Here is a 26,042-nt window from a genome sequence, read left to right as displayed (position 1 = left end):
TCAAGGAAGTTACATAAGCATTATCTTTGAGCATTTAGACACTAATATTGCAGATGTAGCACATTTTGTTTGTCTTCTTCTCAAAAGTGCTCTAATAACTTTATTCTACTGGTGCTTAATGACTTCTTTTCTTTTTCTACTCTTTTCCCTACTGAATAATTAGTAACCATTGTGTTGCCAAATTACAAATTCACCAACCTTGTGTTTCTCTTGCTTCTCTTTAAGAAAATGAAAAGGATTACATTTCATAAAATTATTTGATTATTTGATAATATTTTTAATAATTATTTTAATCGCAACTTTTTATTTTAATTTAACCATCGAAAATGATAATTCTCATTTTCAGGTAAAAATATCATTCTCACGATATATATATATATATATATATATATATATATATATATATATATATAAATTATAATTATCTTAATACTTTAAAATTTGATAAAAAGAGTTTAATATATATATATATATATATATATATATATATATATATATATATATATATATAATTATCTTCACTAATATATATGTTATTTTGGTTATTTTTATTTTTTTAATTAGATATTCTTAATATATTTTAGTTCTTATATTTGAACGTGAATTTTACACATTATTTTTGTAAGTAATTAAAAAAAATTCTCTCTCCATCGTGTCAAATTATATTTCCTTTATCCTTATGTGTATAAATGGATTATTTAGTTATCTAACCTTTTAGTCTATTACATTTTATCTCTATTTTTAATTAGATTTTAATATTTTTTAAGAAATTATCAATAATTAAAAATAATTTTATATCAAAACTTTATTATTAATTATAAATTTAAATTTTATTTTATATGTTTTGATATATTTATTTATTATGAAATTTAGTTATAATATATTTTAAACATTAAAAATAGTTTGAAATTTGATTATATAAAAATATTTTTTATCATGTATTATATATAAATAAAATGTTAATTCATATATATATATATATATATATATATATATATATGTGTGTGTGTGTATATATATATATATATATATATATATATATATATATATTATTGCATTAAATAGAGCATTTTAGAGAGCCCTTGTGCTATAACATTTTTTAAGTTTGTTGGCAAAAATTTTTTAAGGCTTTTCACTTTTAGAGAGCATTTCTTAGTTAATCAAAACATGCATGTAAGTGTTTTATTATCACCTTCAAAAATAACTTTTATATCATGGTTGGATTGATCTTCCCCGAATGCCTTTAAGTCCTTTAGGAATGTTGTTGAGTGGGAAAAAAAAAAAAAAAAAAAAAAAAAAAAAGCAAGAAGATGACGTGGGTAAAGTTCTTCAAGATTATGCAATCTAAATGATATAGATCTAGTTCACTTCAAGTTGGAATCACACCACAATGACCACATAAATGTTAAGAAAAATTCTAAATAGAAATTTATTTGAGAATAATTGAAGTGAATTCATGAATTTTATAATCTTATGTGTTGTTGATATCATCCTAGCTAGGAGTTGATTAAACTTTTGTCCGGGATTAAAAATATGTTGAATATAGTTGCTTTGATATGAAAAATAGGTGATGATTGAAGTTGTGTTAGGCATCCAATTTTTTTGTGACAGGTCATGTGACATTCTTGGATGGTCTCAAAGAAGATTTGAATTAATGCTTTAATTTTTATTTTACCTCCTTGTGTGTCATGCAGGTTAAAAAATTCTAAATAGATAATGACTTAAGTCACGCGATGTCTTCAAAACCATTTGCTTTTGCTATTTGCAACCAAATGTGCACTCACTCAAGTTTGTGTTCGTCCAATAATGTTCTTGGTATTAATACCTTGGACAGATATTTGAGCTACCTAGGTTTTTGGAAAGTCATAAAATTATGTGAAGTGTGACCGATTTTAGGTTATTTCTTTTATGTTTCCCTGATGACTCGAAATCTTCTTCTTTAATCTCATGTGAATGGGAGGAATGTTCGTAGACACTTACCAATACTCATTCCATAAGAAACAAAGTGAGACTATTTGTCACAATAGTTTAAAAGTCATTCGAATTAAAAGAAAAAAATAAGTATAATTTAGTTTGATTTGATTAAAATTAAGTATGATTTAGTTTAATTTGATTTAAATGTATTATAAAATTCAATTGAAACCAAATTAAATCAATCTCTTTTAATTAATTTAATTTGATTTTTACTTTTATAAAAATCTTTTATTTAAAATCAGCTAAAAATATGTAATTTATAAAATGATTCATAATTTTGCATCATAAAATTCAGTTTAATAACATTCATTTATATAATTATAAAAAAATATAATTAATTGAATTTTAATTTGTCGGGACTCATTAGCTAAATTCAATTGATATTGGTTATTGGTCAAGTTAGTACCACAATTGCAAATTTGGAACTTCAAGACATAAAATATGCTTTGAGACTTTAATAGAATTTTTTCAATTGATATATAAAATATTGTGCATCGTTTTTTAGGTTATTTTTTCAGTTTTTCGATTGGATTGGATCAATTTTAAACACTCTTTTTATTAGCTAATTTGTTACTTCTTCATTGTTAGAAACATATTTATTTCATTTGTGATATATTGCAATGATATTATGTCAGTTGTAATATATTACATCAATATTGTTATTGTTATTTTTTCTATATAATGCATATTGGTAAATTTATTAACCAAAGGATTAATTAATTATCAGAACTTTTGATCATTTTATAACTCGCGTTTAGTTTAGTCATTTGATTTTGAGTTTGTGGGATCGAGTTTGGCATTGCACGTTTGTTTACTATTGAAATATGAAATTTGATGATGTCACTTTTGTTATCTTATCTCTTGTGGTATTATTAATATGATTTAACCATTTTGTTTGAATTGCGTATTTGTATTATTTTATGTTTTCTTTATCATCTTTTCTATGAAATATGAGTTATTGACAGGTATGATGTTTGTCCTATCAAATATAATCTTTTGCATTGCTAATAGCTCATTATTTCGTTGGACATAATTGATATTTCATTTTAATAAGTATGACAAACTTATCATTGTTGATATAATTGATAGTTCATTGCATGATTTTTGTTTATGAATTACTTAATTGAGATATGTTATAGAGAAATCACATTTAAAAGGTGAAGTTTTATTTAATTAAATATTTTTTTTACTTTGAGTTGATTAATTAGTCTTTAAGATAGATAAGTTCAAGTCTCAAGCACACACCATTAGCTAGCTACTTAAAAGATCGTAATAATGCAAGATATCATTGGAGAAAAATTACAAGATCATACATTAAAAACTTTCCAAGTCTTCACGCAATTTTCTTACACTTTTATATTATTCTTGGTCATCCTTATTACTAACACCTAGTTGTTAGAAGTTAAAGATACCTAATTTTTGACAAGTACAATATTTAAAATCTTGAATGCAATTTTTTTTTATATATATAATGAATTCAAATCAATAATATGTATTTGAAATAGTGCTACAAACACATTTTTCAACATACGTTCTCCCTGTAATTAAAATTTACTGAAGATGCCTAAACATGGAGCTTTTGCAAAAAATTTCCATATTCAAGAATAAAATATTGTGACTTGTTATGAAATTTGTTAATCCAAAAGTGCGATCTTCCATGTCTATGACTAACGGAAGTTTTGTTAAAAAAATTTATATAATTGTAATAATTTTTATGTATTATATTTATAAAAAGTAAAGTAATTTTGTATTCCAAACTTTATTTAATTTGATTTTAGTTATTCAAAAAAACCTGTTCTATTTTTGGTCTTTAAAATTATTTATATAACACTTTATAATATATGATAGTTTTAAAACAAATTGAATGAAAATATAATATATATTTTTTAGATTTGTTAACATTATGCTATTTGTTTAATGTAATAAAATGTGTTATTTTTAATTAAATCATATATTTATTTTCATGTTATAAATATTTATATTTTAAAATATTTATATATAAAGATACATATTTATTGTTTCATATAAAATTTATGAAATGTTAGGACCAATCTAGTTTATATAACTCCATGAAAAGTGGTTTTTGTTATGATCCTTATATCGAATAATATTCTTTATTTTGTATGTACAATAGTAGAGGAAAAACATTTCGTATCCAGGAGGCTTTATAAGGCGGGAGGTTCTCCAACCTCTTGGACCGACTTTTGAGGGATGGTTCCCCTCCTTAGCCTTATGCTCGTTACAATGGTGCTTTCATTGAGAGCCAGCCAAATCGAAAAGGGCTACCCACGGAGGGTTCTGACTATCGGAGGGTTCTGACCGGCAAGAAGGCCGAGTGAAGTGCCGGTGAGTGAAGTACCGTGGAGTGCAGCCATCGAGGACGCTGGCTTTCGAAGGGGGTGGTAATGTAACAAGTCCCACATCGGGGAGGTCTCCTCACCAAGGAGGCTTTATAAGGCGGGAGGTTCTCCAACCTCTTGGGCCGACTTTTGAGGGATGGTTCCCCTCCTTAGCCTTATGCTCGTTACAATAAAAGAAAACAAAATTGGCAATTAATTTTGATGGTGGTATGCAATTAACTTATTGTGTACTTATTTTCTCTTATTTTATGATTAAAAAATATACTGGTGAAAAAATTGAAATATACAAAAAAAAATGTATAAAAATATTAACAAAAAAGTAGACACCTAAAAAAATGCTCCTTTATATATTGTTACAAATATATTTTTCTTATTTTATTCTTAAAAATATATTTAGTAAAAATTCATTATGATTCTACCAAGAGCTTCCTTATCCTTCTTTGAGGTGATGATCATGTAGTAGAAGTGGTGATTCTAGCTAAGGAATTTGGAATCTTAGAGAGAAGTTGACCTTTGAGGATCTCGTTGTGGAAGCAATTGAGGTACGAGAAGCTTTTAGATTGATTCATTTTATATAGTTACATGTTGAATCTTGAATTGATTGAGCCCATTGGTGGCATTTGTGTTGAACTTGGTGCTATGGGTGTTGTTAACGGATGTGAGGTTTGGAACCTAACCCAAATATTTGATGATCTCTTGCTTTGTGATGAATGCATGTGTTCTTTTATATGATTTTCATGTTATGTGAGTGAGTTTTGGGAGGTTGGAAAGATGATTTGAATGCGGTGGATTAACATTGTATGATTTTGAGTTTATTGATTAATTGTATTATTTATATGATTAATGATGTTTTGTTGTAATTGTTGATTTAGAGATTTAGGGGTTAAGAAACCCTTGAGAGTTAAATTGTTTCTGAAGTAATTTTAGTTATAATTAAGTTGGGTCAACTTAAAGAATGATATAATGTTTTTCTTAAGTGAAATTATAAGTTCATTTCTTAAGAAAAGTAGAGAGAAGTTAGAGAGAGACTCTGGGACTTGAGAGAGAATCCTCCCTCCCTAACTTCGTGGAACCTTTCTAAACCCTTCCCTTCCTTGAGTAACAAAGGTACATTGGAGATTCAAGCTTTAGGAGCTAAGAATCTCGAGTTGAGAAAGTCATACAACAACCCTAGAGACTTTATTTTCTTCCTCCCTCCCTTGGTTTTTGAGTAGCTAGAGGTAAGTGAAGTTTATGATTGATGATTAGTTGAATTGTATTTCTTGCTTGATTATTAAATGCATGAATTGTAGACTATTTGAATTGAATTTAGAATATATTTGAATTGCTTTAGTTTTTGAATTCTCAAAGGCATTTTAAAGAAAATTTGATGATTATGGGAAATCCATGGTTACATGTAGTAATTTGTATTGGTTTGGAGTTGTTTATGATGTATATATGTTGAGTCCTAGATTGCATGCTATTTAGGCTGAGTGAATTGAAAATTTGAGTCAATTTGGTGACTTTTCTATAGAAAAAATCATCATAACATCGAACATACCTTCATGACGTTGAATGTGGCTCAAGTTAGGGATATTTGCCCTTATCATGTTAGGTGCGAGATTGGTAGCATCAAGCGTGGGTCATTGAGGAATTTTTTAACTTGGTCACGTCGAGCGTAGTAATGAGAGGCATTAGGTGTGGGCTTGGCCACATCACGCGTGATAGACACAAAGGCTTTCTACCTCATCCACTTCGGACGTAAGTGGTTTGGTGTTGAGTGTGGGCAATATAGAAGCTCCCTACCTCAATAGAGTCCGGTGCATAGAGAGTGGAGTCGGGCATAGTTTGTTAGGCAAAAATTTGTTGTTTAGTTGTCTAAGTGTTAGAAATAATTGAGGTGTATCACTTATTTATATGCAATATGATGTTATGTGATTATAGGTAATTATGCATTGATCTAAGATGATGTATAGTGATGTTTTGAGTTGATAATTAACTGGAGTTATGCAAGTTGTTAATTTGTTTAGACATGTGGTATTATGATACATATCTCACTTGAGATATATAAAAGCTAGATGAGAATAAAATTGTTTTAGAAACAAAAGTAACCCATTGATCAATTTTAAGTTGTGGTGCTCAAAGAGACCAAAGTAATAACCCTTCAACGAGTAGTTGGCTCCTAAATAGGAAAATGTTTTAAGTTGTCTCCTCTAGGTTTTATGTGGAACTATATAGGGGTCAGGTCAATCCATATGTATAAAGTGACCAATTGAGTGATGTATGAAGTTAAGGGTTAAAATCCTTAACCAATTATTGGAAAGGTGCATAGTATTTAGACAATAGTCGGTAGACTAATTCCATAAGAGACTTAGTTAATGCATGTTAAGATTGTGATAGGCTCACATCCAAGTTGTTGTACCCTGACAGTAGTACTAGACTTTCCTAGTTTAAGTAAAAAAACATAGAAATCAATCTAACCACCATGTTAGTCATTGCTTCTAGTTTTATACTAGTCATTGTTTATGGTCACCATGACAACTATTGTTTCTAGTTTTATACCAGCTGTGATGATTTGATAAAGTCAAGCCACTTAGACTGCTCATCCCAATTGTAAGAGATCTTTATTAGTTGATATGATTAATGACACATGTGTTGTATAGATGTTTAGCAGTTATTAGATGTCTAACAATTACTCAGTTGTATAGTTCATGCCATCAATGGTTTAGCTATTGCTCTATTGTGTTTAGAATTGACTAGTTGATTATCATTTACTATGAGTAAATTATACGATGATCAGTTGTTAATTGATCTTCTATCAGTTGTATGTATGATGAGTGGTGAATTACTTAAATGATGTAATGATTGAGTCAATTCTCTGTGTAGTTGTTTATGTTGACCTTTTCATAAGATTACCATTTCTTTTCCTTGTAATTGGATTTCATGATCATACTTGGTATGGGAATAGGACAAGATTAACTAGATAGCTTGGTTGGCTGGTGAAGGGACATGCTGGTGGTGACCCAATTTTGGTGATGTTAATATGATGTAGTATGATTATTGTATAGACTCTTGACCGATGATAGGATTATTTTGTATACAATAATGCTTTAGTTTATGTATATTGTATATATATATACATGGTATGTATGTAACCCCATAAAGGGCTTTATGTTTTCAATCATATAAGCAAGAACTATTTTATGCTTTCTACCCCTGTACATATATTTATTGCATGAATGACCAAGTAACAGTTGCATGAGAATCCTTGAGTAGTTGAATTATTCTTATGATTTCTTTTGCATAGCAACTGTATTATAGCAAGTACAATGATATGCCAATTCATTACAACTATAGGTTATATGATGGTTGGAAGAGTTGGAGAAGTGTGAGCATCATCGAGGTGTTGCACACTTTCGCCCAGGGAGGCAGTGAGCTCATCAAAAACAAAAAACATCCACAATGCCAAGTTAAACACAAATTTCACATATTTGATGTCCATCAAATCTATGAGGGAGATTAATTTTCATGTTTAATGAGAGATACTCTTTGGTAGTAAACCAAAAAAGTTGTGTCTTCCTACATTTCTTCAATGGCAAGAACTTCTTGTTTCTTCTTTTCAAAAGCTTCTCTAACAACTTTTCTTTTTTCATGAGCTATTTCTTCAACTTTTGATATTGCTTGATCTTTCATTGTAGAATTTTCTTTTTTTATTTTCTCTATCTTCTCTCCTTCTTTGACTTTTGACTACAATTTTTTACTAACAAGCTTAACATTTTCAAGTCATGCAGACCTTTGACAAAAGGGATAAGCTTTTGTTTTGATGTTAGTAGGCATTTCAATACTTTCAAACAAGGCTCCAAAGTGAGTGTTTGGTAAAGAAAGTTTAACATATCATTGTTGTCATCACTATTACTACCATTAGGATGTGGTAATTTAATTGTTGTATATTAATCTAGGCTTTCTATTTTAAAGAAAGTGTAATAATTCATATTCTCTTTTAAAAAGGGCATTCTTAACAAATATTTCAAGATTCTTTTGAAAAAAAAATCTAGAATCAATTATTTATAAAAGATACAAATAAAAATAACAACAACAACAACAATAATAATAATAATAATTGTGACACTCTGTACCCCACATATTAACATAGGCATATAAAGTAAAGAAGATGAAAAAGTTTGAAAATAAACTTTACTAAATAAATATGATACACAAAACTTCCTCAAATAGAGGTATCACATAATAATGCATAACAAAAACAAGAACTAAAAAGTCTAATAAAGTAATTACATAATAAACTAACATGAAATCCTAAAAATAAAGAAACTAACAAAATGGAAATTCTAACTAAAATCCGATTTCACATTCTATCATAGCACAACACTTAACCCAAGGCCTAAGTCTCATCTCCAGCCTTAATTATGCAGGGATTACAACCCAAAAATACAATAGCATACCATAATTAATTAGCATAGATTATGCAGCTTATCACACTTACCTAATCAACACAATTATATATATGTATATATATATATATATATATATATATATATATATATATATATATATATATATATGTGTGTGTATATATGAAAACTAACGATTGAACATATACAGGATAGTGTCCAACTTAAGGACCCCTACATCTAGTGTAATCCAACTAGAGAGCACACGTTGCTCTTTGGAGAAAACAAGTCCGACGTGACTATACTCAGGCCTAGCAAAAGCATACCAAGGAGCCCTTGGAGCTCCCATGATCGATGTAAGTGACACATAGAACAACCTATGCTCTCTATTGTAACATCCTATTTTTTAAAATAAATAACAAATAATTTAGAATAAATAGAGTATGATATATGAGAATGTTTTATTAATAAAATAAAAGGGAAGAGATAAATTAGAGAGTTTTGGATTGGACTCCAAGCTCAACCCAAAGGCTAGTTAAAAAGAAGTAAAATATAAGAGATTAGGTTATTACGTATCTTTTGAAAACCTATAGCATTTGCACAAGGAAACCTAGAGGAGACCACCAGAAAAGGTGTAGATTAGAGGTTGGAGCTACGAGAGGTGTGTTGAACCATGAGATCATCACTCCATGTAGAGGGGAGTGAGATTATCACATCCATGAACATATATGAGGGATAAAGGTAGAGAGGTGATCCATAAGCCTCTTACGTTGTTTGTTTGATTAATTCATATTGATGCATATGAATTTAAGTGAGAATTTGTTACAACTCTGATTTATGAACCATGAATCTACTCTGATTAAATCCATTTGATGAGGAATTTATGTTTTCTGAAGGTTTAGGCATTAATGTACAATTTTTTTTTTGTTTTAGGTTTGATTAGATGAAGTTTAATGATTTGATGATGCGATGATATTAATAGTGTTTGGATTGATCAATTGACTTATTAGATTGTAATTGGGAGCCATTGATGTATTTGTATAAAATTGGGGAAGATGAATTATGCATATCATGGGACTACAAAGTGTAGATTTTATGACCCTCTAAGCGTGAGAATGGTCATGTTGGGTGTCGATCTAAAGAGAGGTTCTAGACCTCTCAGCACTAGGCATGAGGGGTTGCACATATTGCCATTTAATGTCAAATTTTATGAGAGAAAGGATGTCAAGCATGACCCAGACCATGCCGGGCGAGACTAAGACTGAGAAGTCTCATACTTAGCTACGTCAAGCACATGTGATCCCACATTGAACAAGAGTTTGATAGAGACGTTTTTGGCCTCTCCATGTCGAGTTCAACCTCATTGGACACCACTATATTTTTGAAAAACATTATATTTATAGTCCTTTTGTATTCAAACGTCAATTTCATTCTATAATTTTTGTATAGATGAATTTAATGTTACAAGTTTCACTTTTTGAATTAGTTAAAAATTGATTTAAAATCATGTTTCAAAATTGAAAATGATCATTATTTTAAAAAGACTAAATTGATTCAAATATAAAAGATAAAAGATCAAAATAAATATTTTAATAGATATAAAATTAAAATAAATTTAAAAAAATAAGATAAAAGATGAAATTATAACTTAAATCGTATATATGTAGTCAAAATGTTGGAAAATGTAAGTTATATTAGTCTTTTGTAAGAATTGATGTATATAACTTAAATATATATATATATATATATATATATATATATATATATATATATATATATGACCCTAGTTTATAAATAATGAACCAAAACTGTTACATCATAAAAAGTAAATATAATATTTTTCTTAAAATAAGAGTTTTATGAAAAATGATAATGTGGTACATTTTACACGTATATATGAGTTAGTGCTGCCAAGAAAAGTAGCCATTACACATCACGGCACAAATTTTCAATGGGGAAAATGTCGCCAAGTCAAAAAGGGTCAGTTCCGACTGCCCTACCAGATTACTCCACAAAAGCACTACGCCTACACGCCTCTTCATACCAACTTGTTTCCTCTAATATACAATACTATTTACTACATACTAAAAAAAAAAAAGACTTTACTCTAGAATAAGTAAATCTAATTTTTGATGAAAAAATAAATAGTTAAATTTTAGAGATAATTCTGATTTATTAGGTATGTATATGTAATATTGAATTATTGACCATTAATATCTCGTTAAGAATTATAATTTTTATTTTAGAAATATTTTCTTAAGTGAGTTGTTACGTAAAAATAGCATCTTAAATACGTTTTGTTTTATATGTATATTTCTTATTATTTCATTTTAATTAATTGACTTAAACACTAATAATTTACTTGTTATCCATGTGATTGATAATAAATTGAATATCTCAAGTATGGTCTCGAATTTAATACATTTTATTTATTTATAAAATTTATAATAACGACGTTAAGATTTGAAATTAAAATTCTATAAATACTATTTCAATTCTAGAAATTGGATTGATCATAGTAGTTTAAACGTGGTGAGTTTAAAATGTAAAGTTTTATTGTTTGATTCAAATAAAGTATGCGATATGTGAGGTGATGTATTTTGCGAAGATGCATGGAAGCATGATTAGTATACGGAACGAGAATAAGGGTCAACTAAATTTCACCTAACCTTAAATTTTGGGATCCTGCGGTTGATGGCTTGCCTCTAGTATTTTACCAAGAAATGGAATGCTTCTTTGCTTTTGGTCGAAGAAAGTGACTTGGCTAAAGGGCATTTACGAGACTACAAAACATTGGAAGTTGGCGTGAGTTGGAAAGAGACAACCTTGTCCAACAATATAAATACAATGACAAACGAAGCAAATTAAAAAAGACCTTACCACTAAGGCAACCCAAACCAAACCACTCTAGTGAAAACCATACATAATAACGCCTCTTATTTTCTTCTCTTCTGCCTCCAAATATTTGCAAACAAGAGAAGAAAGAAGCTCCCTTGCTGAAAATACCAACTCTATATCTATCAATTTTTGAGTCATTTTGAAACACAAGTCACAATGGCAGCATTTATCCGAAGAATGGCAGTCACCTATTTTTTTGTGACATTGTTTTTTTCAGCAGGTGCCTTGCTTGTTTTCTTTTGTTTTTCTGTTCTCTATGCATGGTTTTGTTGTTGCATTTCCTTCTTTGTAATTTTTTAGCTCCACTAACTTGATAACATTGATATGGAAAAAGTAGAATAAGTTTGTTTTTTTTTTTTTTTCTATGAATCTTTCTATGGAAAAAGTAACAAATTTCAATGGTTTTGCAACCACAGATATTGGATTTTTTGGACGTGTTGCATCATTTGGAATCAACTACGGCCAAGTAGCTAACAATTTGCCTTCACCAGACAAAGTCCTTGAACTATTCAGCAACTTGAAGATCACCAAAACAAGAATTTATGACACCAATCCTCAGATTCTGAGTGTTTTTGCTCATTCAAATGTTGAGGTCATTGTGACAATTGAGAATCAAATACTAAACCAGTTGAATGATCCCCAACAAGCCCTTCAATGGGTGAGTGGCCACATAAAACCGTACCTCCCTGGCACAAAGATCACAGGGATTCAAGTGGGGAATGAGGTGTTCACTGATGGTGACACCACTCTTATTCAATATCTTGTACCAGCAGTTGTTAACATTCACAATGCTCTAGTTCAGTTAGGCATAGACTCCAACATTCACGTTTCAACACCATGTTCCTTGCAAGTGCTTCAAGAATCTTACCCTCCTTCAGCTGGTAGTTTCAAGAGTGAGATCTCTGGGATCATGTCCCAATTTTTAAACTTCTTGTCCACTACCAAGGCACCCTTTTGGATCAATGCCTATCCTTACTTTGCTTACAAGGATGACCCTAATAAGATTTCATTGGACTATGTATTATTCAATCCTAATGAAGGCATGGTTGACCCTAACACCAACCTACACTATGATAACATGCTTTATGCTCAAGTTGATGCAGTCTCATTTGCCATTGCTAAATTGGGTTTTAGTGGCATAGAGGTTAGGGTCTCTGAGACTGGTTGGCCTTCCAAAGGGGACCTCGATGAGGCTGGTGCCACAGTGCAGAATGCTCAAACGTACAACAGGAATTTGTTGAGAAGGCAAATGGCAAATGAAGGGACACCACTGAGTCCTAGAATGAGGTTGGAAGCATACTTTTTTGCATTGTTCAATGAAGACTTGAAGACTGGAGCAACCTCCGAAAGGAACTATGGCCTCTTTCAACCTGATGAGAGTATGACTTACAATGTAGGCCTGGCTGCTTTTGCAGCCTCATCCACTTCAGCCACTTCAATTTCTCTTAGCTCCTCTGCCACTAAGACAAAGGTAAAAATAAAAACCAGATTTTTCTTCCCCCCAACTCTACAAAAGTTATTTAGCATATAACAGCACTTGTATGACAGAAAAAGAAAATGTTAATTTAGACAATTGAGAGAATTGTTTCGATTTAAAAAGGGTCAATATGTAATTTACAGATAGTCAAATTTATGATTATATATTTTAGCAAAATATTTTCTCAAGTATACACTATCCTGCTATTTTTACATAGGTAGTTAGTAGTTGGTGCATTCTCATCATTGTCAATCTAATTATTTTTTTTTTTTCATCTCTTTAAATCAAATTTTACTTTGAAACAGGTATCATCAAAAGAATTTCAAAGCTTGTTCTTCTGGATGTGTGTGTATTTGCTGACTTCAGCCCTTTGTGGCTTTGTTTGAGAAGAATATTATTATTATTATCCTTTGGAGTGATTCATTTGTATATATCAAAATAACGAAAAGTTGGGATTTTACATCCTTCAAGTTGCAAAATGGAGTATCTCTAGTATAATCTATATTAAAGGTACCTATTTTGCAGAAATCAGGACCAACACACTTCCTAATCGATGGGGCAACGAAGAGGCATGGCAATTCATTTCAAGTTCAATTGGAAGATCACCTTTTATTGAGTGCTACACTTTCACCCATTTACCCCACCATTATTAGTCACAATCCAGCAAGAAGCATGTGGTGATGACGTTAGATTGAGCTTATTTTTAGGTAGATAAGGTCCAAAAGCCACCTTATTCTTTTATTATATGAATTGTCAAATAGGAAATATGTTTGTATATTGCTGATTCTGTAGAATTGTTTTGATTCATCCAAAGAAGAAAACAATATATGCGTAAGTTGCTGCTTGAGGAAAAGGTGTTGACTATAGAGGCTAGTCCTGTCTGCCTTATGCCTCACCTCATTGGATGCTAATAAAAGCCCCTTATTATGGGACGTGGAATCCATAACTGTTCTCGTTTGTGTATAAATAAATATAAAAGTAATTCCTGGTATTACTAATCTTTGCCCCTTTCCCCTTTTATCAACTTGTGTATTTTATCATAGTACAAAGTTCAACAGAGATATGATACAATGAAAATGTAATTAAAGTGCACAAAGTTAAGGCTTTGTTTGCCTCTTATTATCCTCAAGCGGACAATAGGACGGTTCTGCTTTATTCCCTGGCCAAATAACCGTCAGCATAGGGTCATTGCCCACCCCTTTTCCAAAGGTGGCTTTATCAGTTTTTCTATTTTATTTATATTTTAAAGGGGACAATCAAACTTCAGCCTTATCAGAACATGATGAGCATTGGTCTAGCTCTTTGACATAAATGAAGGTGTATGTGCATATGAGCCCCTCAAATTCTCAACTAGACCCACCTCAAGAGAAAACAAAGTTGCACAATAAAATACAAGGCCAATTTGCAAACAAATCCCACCAAATGCCTTTGCATCGTCATCGCCTTGAGGAACTGAACATTCTGATTTAAAATTGCTTCCTGCAGACAACTGTTATATGACAGCATTTTGGCCTTTTTAAATTTTGATTATTAGTCCAATATGACACATTCCTAAGTAGGGGCCCCATCCCATAATAATTTCAGCTAGTGCTTTGACCAAGACAGAATTGGAAAAACAGTTTGATGAGAATACCAGTGTTAAACACTCTGGAGATCTCCACTGATACACATTAAGTCAAAATCTATCACCCTGCACGAACTTCAACATGGCCCTGCTAAATTTTAAGGGGCAATGGCGAAAAAGATTGTCATATCATTAAAAGCTTGCATACAGAAGTACCTTTGTAACTATGATTCAACGGCTGCATAAGTTTTTCTTTTTATAACCTTGGAATGTATGCAAACTTATTTTCAGCATTTCAATTCTACCTTTCCTCAGAAACTTTTGATGATCATTGATGGTCTTGAAAGGTATGGTTTGGGGTGGCTCAATAGGAGGTCTCCATGTGTCACTTAACAAACAAAAACCAAGTTCCCCGGTGTACAACATACAGGAAAATTTACAGTTTTCCGCTGTGAGATCACTTATGATAAGATTTTGTGAAGAAATTCCAGTGTTTAGCAGTTGGAAAACGAGCAACAAGCAGATGGGGCTACATATTTTGGCTTCAATAGCCTCACACCTGAACATGAAAAGAAATAACAGAAATGAGCCACCGATTTAAGGTGCTTTTGTTTTGTGAAACCTCTTTTTGAAGGATGTGTTTTACTTCGAATGTCGTGCATAGATTGCTCAAAACTTTTAATTCACTTAATTGTTTTGTCAATTCAACATTTAGTAAATGTATACTATATTGCTGTTATATATTTCTCGATAGAAAAATTTTACAAAACGTAAACGAAATCACTCAAATTCATGAACCACCAAGGTCATAAAAAAATTAACTCATTCTTTTTTATAAAAAAAATTAAAAGTTTAAATTTATTTTTAATTCTTCAAATTTAAAATTAATCTTATTAATTTATATAATTTTAAAAAATATTAAATTTTAGTCTTTTAAATTATAAGTAACATATTTGACAGTGTCAAATTAAGATATTTATAATATATTGTATATTTTATATATTTGATGGTAAATTTTGTATGTCAATATTACACAAATTTATTAACAAAATTTAATCATAAGAATTAAAATAATATTTTTTCAAATTACAGAAACTAAAAAAAAAAAAATTAAATTTGATATATAAAAAAAATTACTTTAAATTTAAAAGAGTAAAAATAAATTTAAGCTAAAAATAAATTTATCTAAAATTAAGTACGCAAACTCATCCAAAAGACGACCTAAGTGCGATTCAACTCGTCATATTTGTAATAATTGTATTCTTTCCGATGGATAAAAAAAAAATCAATTACAAACCAGTACTGTGGAAGTCATGTGATAGTAATAAAAAAAGATTACGAAGAAATCAATTACAAACCAGTACTCAAATTTAATTTTTACTCCAATTAGCATATATATTATTAGTGACCTGATTAGTCAAAAAAAACCTTGGTAGTAATTTTTTGTACAAATGTATTCATACAAAATAACTGCTCTCGGAGTATGTCGTCTCGATTGCACCAGCGGTGGAACAATATGAAAATGCCAGCTCTTATGACCTCTAGTCAAGTCCAACCATTAAAAACCCAGACTAATGAAGAACAGACAATACAAGAGAAAAAATGGCACAAGTCATAATTTGTTTTGCGATGATGCATTAGTTTTAAAACTCAACCTATGTCACAACAAATATTTATTCAGTGAACATCAATCGCACTGGCCAAACCGAAAAATATTCTTCATTTTTTAAGAAACGATAACAAATGGAACATTAATTCCCAGAAGCCAACTGTTTTAATACCCTCCAGTCTTCTTATTCCACCACTCCAGAAACTTGACCTCAGCAGCCAATGTGTCTACCCTGTAAAGTTGAAGTGCATGATTTGCGATTTCATGCCCAAAAGTCCACCCAAACACACCTCCAGCTAAAAATGACAGTCCAGCGCCTGATCAATATAGTAGGGGGAAGAAAAAGATTAACAACGTATTTGAAATACTTCCATACTACTTTTATGACAAAAAGCTACATAAAAGGCAAACATATATTTTTCATCCCTTATATTATTTATTAATATCAATTTAGTCCCACTTTAATTAATTGAATCAATTTAGTCCCATATCTTTAAAATGTATCTCAATGTTTGACCTTCCGTTTCCTCTATTTAAATACTTAACAGATCTGACACGTGGCATGATATCATACCAAATGTCATGTCATCATGTCACGTGTCATGTCATCATGCCACGTGTCATGTCATCATACCACGTGTCATGTCATCATGTCACGTGTCATGACATCATGTCATGTGTCACATCCGTTAAGTATTCAAACGGAGAAAACGGAAGGTCAAACATTGATATACATTTTAAAAATAAGGGACTAAATTGATTCAATTAATTAAAGTGAGACTAAATTGATACCAATAAATAATATAAGGGATGAAAAGTATATCTTTGCCCTACATAAAACTTTGTATGCGAAATATTATAAAACCAAGTTAGAGTCTAAAACATTTTCTAGTGTCAACAAAGCAATAATGATGCCTGCTTTTGCTTACTATATGATAATCAAGTGAATATCCAAAAGAATTATGCTGTAGAAGAAGATTTCAATAGTATGAGAAGCAGTAGATTACCATGTAAACTCCTTGAATATTTCCAGGCATAGCCAGCGGTAAACAATGCTCCCAAAGCACTTCCGGTGAGGCCGAATTGCACTGCTTCTCTAGCACTTTTCAGCTGAAATCAGAAAAAGGAAATTACCCATGCAGCATTTCAGATCACAGCTATTTTGAAGTAAGAACTCAATATTAACTTCAGATTCCAGCAGGTGAAATATTCATATTTCAAAAAATGCAGAAAATGATAACATACACAAACAGTTACTGATATAAAAAGGGGTTAGCAACATACAATAAACTTGACAGCCACAAAGAGTTAATGGTACACTATGGGTTAGCAACATAGATTTATTGTCATTTTCCATTTATTAAGAGAATCAGCTTCAACATGATCAATAACAAATGAAACAAAAAAATATAATGTCCCATTATGAATTGTTTTATACAATATATGTTTTTCCTCTTTTGGGGAGAGTCAGGGGATGTTTCAAGGGATCACCCTTTGATTCCTTTATATTATAAAGATCACAACCACTGAAAGGTCGATAAATGTTGTCATGTCTACTAGTTAGATCACATTACAACAATAATCCATATTAGTAAAATCAATGAATGATGAAAAGTGATGACCACCATAATGATGTCTAAAGGACATTCAATTGATGGAAGAACTCAATTGTGTTGAAAGGACAAAACATTTGAAAAGGACATAGTTAATGCCCAGCTCAAAATTGACTAGATTAGAATGGAGCATCCCAATAATTTCAAAGGAAATCAGAGTTCCTTAACTTTGCTTCATAGGTTAGTAAGTAGTAACTATTAAATCTGCCTATGCCTAAAAGTACCGATCATCTACTGGGAGCAATTCCACTTAACATGTCATTAAAGATTATTTGTCTAAGTTGGTAACTTTAAACACTTAGATAGTAGTGCGAAAATACTAAAGATAGCAAGTGAATGACGCGGTGCAGCCAACCTGACATAACATTGCCAAGAAAGCAAAAACTGACATGTATATGGTGATTGGTGCCACATTCAAGTTGCTTGTCAAATAGCATCTTATTGGAGGTAGTTTCAAGAGGATCGTCCCACCAGTGGTGTTGGAAACATGCTCAGTTCTTTCATCTCTTCGGATTATTAGAATGACAACCAATCGAATATAGACAAATGCTATGTCTAATGAGTGATGACATTATACAATAATGCATATTAGGGAAACCAACCAATGATGTAAAGAGATGACCACCATATTGATGTCCCAGGGATGTTCTGTTGATGGAAGAACTCTATTATGTTGAAAGGACAAAACTTTAGAAACACACATGGTTAATGCCCAACTCAAGATTGAGCGTATTACAAATGGAGTATCCTAATAACTTCAAAAGAAGCCAGAATTCATTAAGAGGGTGTTTGGTAATAATTGTGTCAAGGAAAATAATCAGTATTTTAAGTAATAAAAAAGTGATTATTTTATCAACGTGAGGTGAAACTAACCAGAAAACATTAACATAGCTTCATACAATGGAACTCAATGCCTAAAAGTGTCACCCTCATTGATTGTGAGATGGGATTTGAATTACTATCCATAATGGTAATTGCAGCCACATCAGTAAAGTATGGGAAGTTTCTGCAATCAACTAACAACATCACAACCACAATTTTAATAAACTTAGCCATAATTTAAAACCATAATTGTGAGTGACTCCATATAACAAGTCATCTAATGTTATTTTTCTAAATCTGTGACTGTAAATACTTAAAATTCATATAAAAATACTGAAGATTATGGAGTGAATAATGCAAAACCAATTGAAGTGGTATGCAGACATGAGATATGCAGTGTGGCCAACCTGGCATCATAGGGCCAGGAATGCAAAATATACAGATATATGGTTCCATATTTGAGTTACTGGCACAATAGCACCTTGTTTTAGGTGAGACCAGTGGCTTATTCCATCTGGCCCAGATGGAGCAACTGCTTTCCATTTCTAGATGTGTATTCTTAGTGTAAACAAACTAAAAATAAATGCAGTAACATTGGGACAGAAGCAGGACTGATGAATGAAAAAAAATGCTGAAATTTCCAACTCATTGTGCAAGTGCAAACATGTATCTTAAACTCTTAAATGTTTTTGTTCTTTAATTAGTCTCACTAACTTTTTGTCAAAGTCTTATGCCATTTTTATACTAGATAAATAGATTTAAAGCTTTTACAATTTTACATTTGACGTGTTTTCTTTATCAATAAAAGGACAAGTACATAAGAGTCCGCACCACCTTCCCCCAGACTTTCCTATACAAGTAAAGCACAACTTGTCTTCTACTTCTGACTAAGCGAGCAAAGAAGGAATCTCTTTGGATATATGCTCTCTATAAACAGTTTGTAACATAACAGTCCTCGTAGTCCAAATAAATTTTTCATAGAACAGGAATATAGCAATTAAATCAAGTAGCATTTTACTAAAAAAGAAAACCCAACACCAAGAAATATAACATCAGAAACCAGATTAGAACATGCAGTACACAAGAAGGTAAAATTACAAACTAAAACTAACCAATCACACACACACAACACCCAAATGAACACCCCACACTAAAACATAAACAAATGATATAGAAAGAATATGCAAACATTCAAAATAACAAAGCAAAGAACACCTATCTATGACGACATCCTCAGAAGACACAAATGGGGATGATTAAGTGAGAGAATCATTACCACGGGCCCATGAACAGGATCAGAAGCAATGAACTCCTCGACATCAGAGGTGGACCAGGAAGGGATGGGTTTATCACGGTTGATGAACTTGGAATAGTTGCCCAAAAAGGAAAACCTCTCTGACCAAAACTCTTTGTAGCCTTCCCAGTAGGACTGCGATGACGAACCTTGTGCGTTGTCTGCCATCACTCCTTTCCCTTTCACTTGAATCCCTCTGCAGTAACCAACCAAATTCACTTCAACACAAAAGATCCATAACTGAATCATGTAAAATACAATAACTACATCAAAAACGCAGAATTTCTTCGCATAAATCATTCCCGTGAAAGCCAAATCTTAATCGAAATCGAATTAAATACACCCATTTTCCTATTCGTAAATTAATTGGAATCAGAATCACTCAGGATATCTTCCTTCAAAGGAGAAAAAGAAAAAACAAATGCTAATAATTTGAAAGAAATCGATTGGATGGATTACAAGCTCAATTAAGCAAACTCGGAGTACCAAAAGGGGAATAAGAGTACATTACCGAAGCAGCTACAAAAGTATGGATGACCAAGATAAACAGTCGCTCTAGCTAGCAGCCCCGTTTTACGAACTGAAAACTCAGACAACAATGCCCATTATTATGCTTTCAGATCCATCATTTTTGCGTCATATATTTTCTTTTTGTAACATTTTTACTTTCTATGTGAATTACAATAATTTAATAATAGATTATTTATTATATAATATATTCAAATATATAAATTATATAAGTTTATCTCTATCCAAATTTTTAAACATATAATTCATATTTTAAATTTATAATAAATAATTATATTCTGTATAAGATAATTTTTAATTATTGATAATTTATTTTAAAATATTAAAATTTAGTTGATAAAAATTACAATAATAAAATCCAAATTAAATCTAAAAACACTATCACTATGTACGATATAGTTGATTGTATTAAATATACAAGAGTGGCTACATCTAAGAGTTAATTACCTGCAATGGGTTAGTTTAAGAAGAAGAAAAAAAACACTCCTAAAAATGTTTTTTTTTATTAAAAAAAAAGCAAACTAGGATATTAAATAAAAGTTAATACATGTCTAATTTTATTTAAATCAAAATAAATATATAAATTACTAGGATTTTATAGGAATAAATAAACACTCATTGTGCTTCCTAAATTTGTAAGGCTTATTATATTGGTTCTTAAAGTTAAGAAATTATCAAATAAGTATTTAAAATATTAAATAAGTATTTAAATTTAATTATTTATTATTATTTTGATCTTTGAATATATATATATATATATATATATATATAGTTAATCATCTATACATTGTCAGTGTAAAGTTTTTTATACTGATAACCAAACATATCTTTTAAAGTTACTTATTTTATTATTATTTCATTAAATAAGCAACTGACATGACACTATTAAAATATATGATTGGTTGCCAATGTAAAAATTTTTTTACACTAACAGTGTATAAGTGATAAACTCATATATATATATATATATATATATATATATATATATATATATATATATATATATCAATATTATAATTTTAGTGAATTTAGTCACACATTCTTTTTTAGGTTTGGACTAACATCATTGTTAATTTTTTCCTTTTTTTAAGTATTTATTTTACAATTTTTTTTTTATTTTTAGTAGCATTTTAAAAATCATACTAGTTATTGAACAAGTTTACACATTAATTCAAGGTTAAATAATTTAACTGTAATTGAATCGTAATCAAATCAATATTAATAAAATAATAATAATTAATAATATATAAAATAATACTAAGTAAATATAATATCTAATTTTATGGCACTAAAAAATCAGCCTTTATAAATTAAACATAAACTTCTATCTTGTGCAAGAATATTTTTAAGGGATTTTTCTTCAACAAGAAGGTTTGTAAATTTTTTTAATATTTTATCTAATTCAATTTTTATTTATTATAAATTTATTAATTAAATATTAATATTTTAAAATAAATTATTAATAAATAAAAATATTTTTTTACAATACCAATTATTTATCATAAATCTAAAATATAATTTATATGTTTAAAAATATTTATATATACTTATTTTAAATATAATTTATATATTTAAATATAATATTTTTTATATATAACTTATTATAAATTTTAATTATATTATATATAATAAACATACTTGTATATTGTACAAGTCAAAATACTAATTTAAATATAACATCATCTATAGGCCCTTAACATTTAATGTATACTCAAATCTAAATTAAACATGATATAATATCTAAGTTCAAATTTTAATAAAATATAGTAATATTCATCAACAAGAATAACTTTATATCTAAAATAAAAATATATTAAATTAATATAATATAAAATATAAAAACTTAAGATATAAAAATATACAAATTAATATAAATGGTTAAATTATATTTTTTATAAGAAAAGAATGAAAAATATTTAATTTAGAAATTTTATTAAATATACATCATCATAATTATTAAAATTATTTGAATAAAGTTTTAAAATTTTCAATAAAAAGTTAAAAAATATTTTTAAAAATATTATTTTAAAAAGGATATTTCAAACCGATTTTTATATTGGCTTCAAACCAATTCGAACAATTTTTTACTGGTTCAAGAATTGTCTAGTTATAATTTATAATTAGATTACACGTTTCATTGATTCTCAATCCGACTGATCGAATTATCTAATTTAGTATGATTTTCAAAATAATTTTTAATGTAAAACAAATATAATGGTGCTTTTCAAATTTGAGAACTAATTTGAATGTTTACTTGATTTTACGGGATATCTAATAGAGATAAAACAAAAAGAAATAATATAAAGTGAAGTGAAATATATTCAAAATGTATTTTTTCTTTAGATATTTTATGATGCAACGTAATAATATTTTGTTCCATTATTATGTTTATATATATTTATTTATTTTAGTATAAACCACTAATACTTTTTAAGATTTAATAATAATACATCCACAATGTAAATATTATTATTGAATCACAATTCACATAATAGATTTATTGATTTTTATAATAATTATTTTAAAAATAATATAAATTTTATTTTTTTATTAGTTGATTGTATTAAATTTTTTACATTGTAACACTATTAAACTCTATTTTTATATTAAAAATAACTTTATTTAAGATAGAAATGATTGTTATGAAAAAAAATCTCGATCAATTATTGAGTAGTAAATATAGAAGAAAGAATTATAATTTTCTTATACTTATATTTTCATAGTTAAAACTGTTATATGTAGGTAAATAAAAAATTATTAAATTATGCTTTTAAAATTTCTACACCTCCATTAGCTGAACGAGGACGGCGTGAAAAGTAGTAAGGATTATGACGGAGTGGTCATAATCCAACTTTTCCATTAATTTCATCCAATTCGAGATTAATTTTAATGAGCTTGAGTTTTGATACTTGATTGGTATAATATCAATTTGAATTATATTATTTTTAAATATTATAACGATTCGGTAAATTAATACATTTTACAACTTGATATTTAAGTTGAGAAAATAAATAATTAATTTAATTATATTGATGTGATAATACAATAATATTTGAATATTTATTTAATAAATATATGTATAGAGTATAAAAAATATAAGTAATTTTTATCAATATAACTTTAAAAAATAAAATTTCTAAAGGAGTTATAATAAATTTCTATACATATATACAATATACATAGAGTATATTACTAAAAACATAATTCTAATATTGGTTAAGCATACTCTATACAAGCTACATCACGGTAGCCTCTAATAAAAGAGCGTTATCTCTAACATGACACTTAAGCAGTCAATCTTCCATCCTAATAATCCATTACTCTCATATTAATATGATTATCGTAGTCTAACAATAAGGAAAATGCAAGAGTAAGCTTATAGACAACATAAAATAAAAGAAGATAGTTATATCATCATATCACAACATAACATCATCTAAACATAATGATGACTCAGTGCTCAACTTCACAACATATATCAACTTACAACATAGATTTATCATTAATACAACTTTACAACACAACAACTACTCATAGCACAACTACTCAATAACACAACTTAAAAAATATTGCAACATAGCAACACAACAACATAATATGTCGGCACATATTTCAATTAAGAAATCTCTTACAATGAGGTGAGTAGTCTAAGTAGCTTAACCCTATTAAACCAACTTAACAACGTGATATCAATAGCAAATTTGGATATCAACCCATAACATAAAATGATTTCTTGAGTTTTGCCAATTAAACTAGGAAAGTCTAGTATTTTTATTAGGAATAAAACAATTTGGGTGTAAGTTTACCATAACCTTAGCATACATAACTATGCATATATAAAATTAGTCCGCCGACTACCCTTTAAATATTGTGTCCTTTCCAAAACTTAGAAATTTTGGCTCTCAGCCTTGTATGTAACGACTCGTCGTAGTCATCACATTACGAAACAACATTACACACTACTGAAATATATATACTAAAATAGTATAATAAAATAATTACAACACAAGTTGCAAATCAAACAACCAACAACAACTAGCTATATACAAAAAAATATGCTACTATAAGGTAGCCTACAAAAAAATATCCAACTCTAGGCACCTCTTGTGGCCTCTAGCAGCTATCTCCCAACCTATCCTTGTCCTGCTCTCATACATCGTATGATCATCGCAGTCCAAACCACATGGAAACATGCAAGGGTAAGCTAGAGACAATAAACAACTTATAATAATTAAATATGCAACACACCAACTATATAATCATCTTCACATCCAACATAGAAGACAACAACACATATACTATACATCTTAACGTCATTTCAACTTGATTCAACATATCACCACTGTCTTAACACTTCAACATAACTACTGTACAAAACATTGGAATAGTTACCATATTCATCATAACAACAAGCAACACATGTATTGCACACCTCTCAACAACACATGTTTAAAAGCAACTTACAACACAGGTAATCTAGCGACGCTAGCATCATCATCAACTTGTATACAAATAAGTAACTTACAACATAACAGCACTATCATCATCCTCAACAGTGTCAACAAACAACACAATCACAGTTTAACAACACAACAATATATACAACTTATATCAACAATAAAACAACTCATCAACAACTTATGCGTCGTCACGTATTTCAACTCGGAGATCTCCTACAACATGGTGAACAGTCTAAGTGGCTAGGCCTTACAGAACCGACAACAAAGAACCTTTTTTGGGCTTGCTAGGTAAACAACAAATTTGGATATCAATCCACAACTTCACGATTTCTCAAACTTTGCCACTTAAACAAGGAAGTATAGTACTCTGTCAGGATAGATCAGCTAGGTTTAGGCCTACCACGACATTAGCTAGCTTAACTAAGCCACATATGAGATTAGCCTACTGACTATCCTCTAAATACTATAACCTTCCGATACTCGGTTAGGAACTAAGTTCTCGACTTCGTACTTTACTCGAATTGGCCGCTTGTAATCGATATAGCTCGACCTTGCCCCTATACCGTGGTCGCTTTGTACACGTGTGCCTCGACCTTGCCCACACATGGGACCAACTAAGTCCTAGAGGAGAACAACACAACATTCACTCCAAGGGACAACTTCCCAAGGAGGGTTTTCAACAAATTGGGCTCTCAGAGCACCACAACTATCTCAATCCGCACAATTAGATGAGCAACTTCGAAAACATCTCCTCTAGTCCTAATGATCAACAACTTATCATCACAACTGAATCAGCTTACAACTCAACAACACAGCTTAACTCAACAACTTAAACAACACACAACTTTTCAACTTATCTTCTCAATCAACTTTCAACTTAAACAACGTAGTCAACTCACAACTTTAACAACATCGTTACCATCTCATCAGCTCAATTATCAACTCATTTCAACTTTAAACAATATAGTCAACTCAACAGCTTATCAGCTCAACTCAGAATTTACAACTCAATCATCATAAAGTAATATCTTTTCAACACATGGCATAACATACAA

General features: G+C 29.7%; 2 protein-coding genes across 5 annotated transcripts; one reads left to right on the top strand and one right to left on the bottom strand.

Moving 5' to 3' along the window:
• Window positions 1–11,579: 11,579 nt before the first annotated feature.
• Window positions 11,580–14,095, top strand: LOC109806571 (glucan endo-1,3-beta-glucosidase 14). Of its 2 annotated transcripts, none has more exons than XM_020369019.3 (3): window positions 11,580–11,840; window positions 12,037–13,091; window positions 13,623–14,095. In XM_020369019.3, the coding sequence occupies exons 1-3, from the start codon at window positions 11,777–11,779 to the stop codon at window positions 13,776–13,778; spliced, it is 1,275 nt and encodes a 424-aa protein (XP_020224608.1). In that variant the 5' UTR covers window positions 11,580–11,776; the 3' UTR covers window positions 13,779–14,095. The 2 variants fall into 2 exon arrangements, with proteins under 2 accessions (XP_020224608.1, XP_020224609.1); XM_020369020.3 differs by having other exon boundaries at window positions 13,403–13,625.
• A 2,169-nt stretch (window positions 14,096–16,264) lies between these two features.
• Window positions 16,265–20,664, bottom strand: LOC109805463 (succinate dehydrogenase subunit 6, mitochondrial). 3 transcript variants are annotated; one of them, XM_020367544.3, is made up of 4 exons: window positions 20,511–20,664; window positions 19,982–20,195; window positions 17,278–17,380; window positions 16,265–16,587 (listed from the first exon to the last, which is right to left on the bottom strand). In XM_020367544.3, exons 2-4 carry the CDS (start codon window positions 20,165–20,167, stop codon window positions 16,436–16,438), a joined length of 441 nt encoding a protein of 146 aa, XP_020223133.1. In that variant the 5' UTR covers window positions 20,168–20,195; window positions 20,511–20,664; the 3' UTR covers window positions 16,265–16,435. The 3 variants fall into 3 exon arrangements, with proteins under 3 accessions (XP_020223133.1, XP_020223135.1, XP_020223136.1); XM_020367546.3 differs by having other exon boundaries at window positions 20,506–20,621; XM_020367547.3 differs by having other exon boundaries at window positions 20,459–20,552.
• Window positions 20,665–26,042: the final 5,378 nt, after the last annotated feature.

Source organism: Cajanus cajan, chromosome 3 (assembly GCF_000230855.2).
Source record: "Cajanus cajan strain Asha chromosome 3, NIPB_CcT2T_4, whole genome shotgun sequence".
Taxonomy (NCBI): Eukaryota; Viridiplantae; Streptophyta; class Magnoliopsida; order Fabales; family Fabaceae; genus Cajanus; species Cajanus cajan.
Note: the sequence above shows the minus strand (reverse complement) of the source record. Positions and strands in the feature narration are given on the sequence as shown.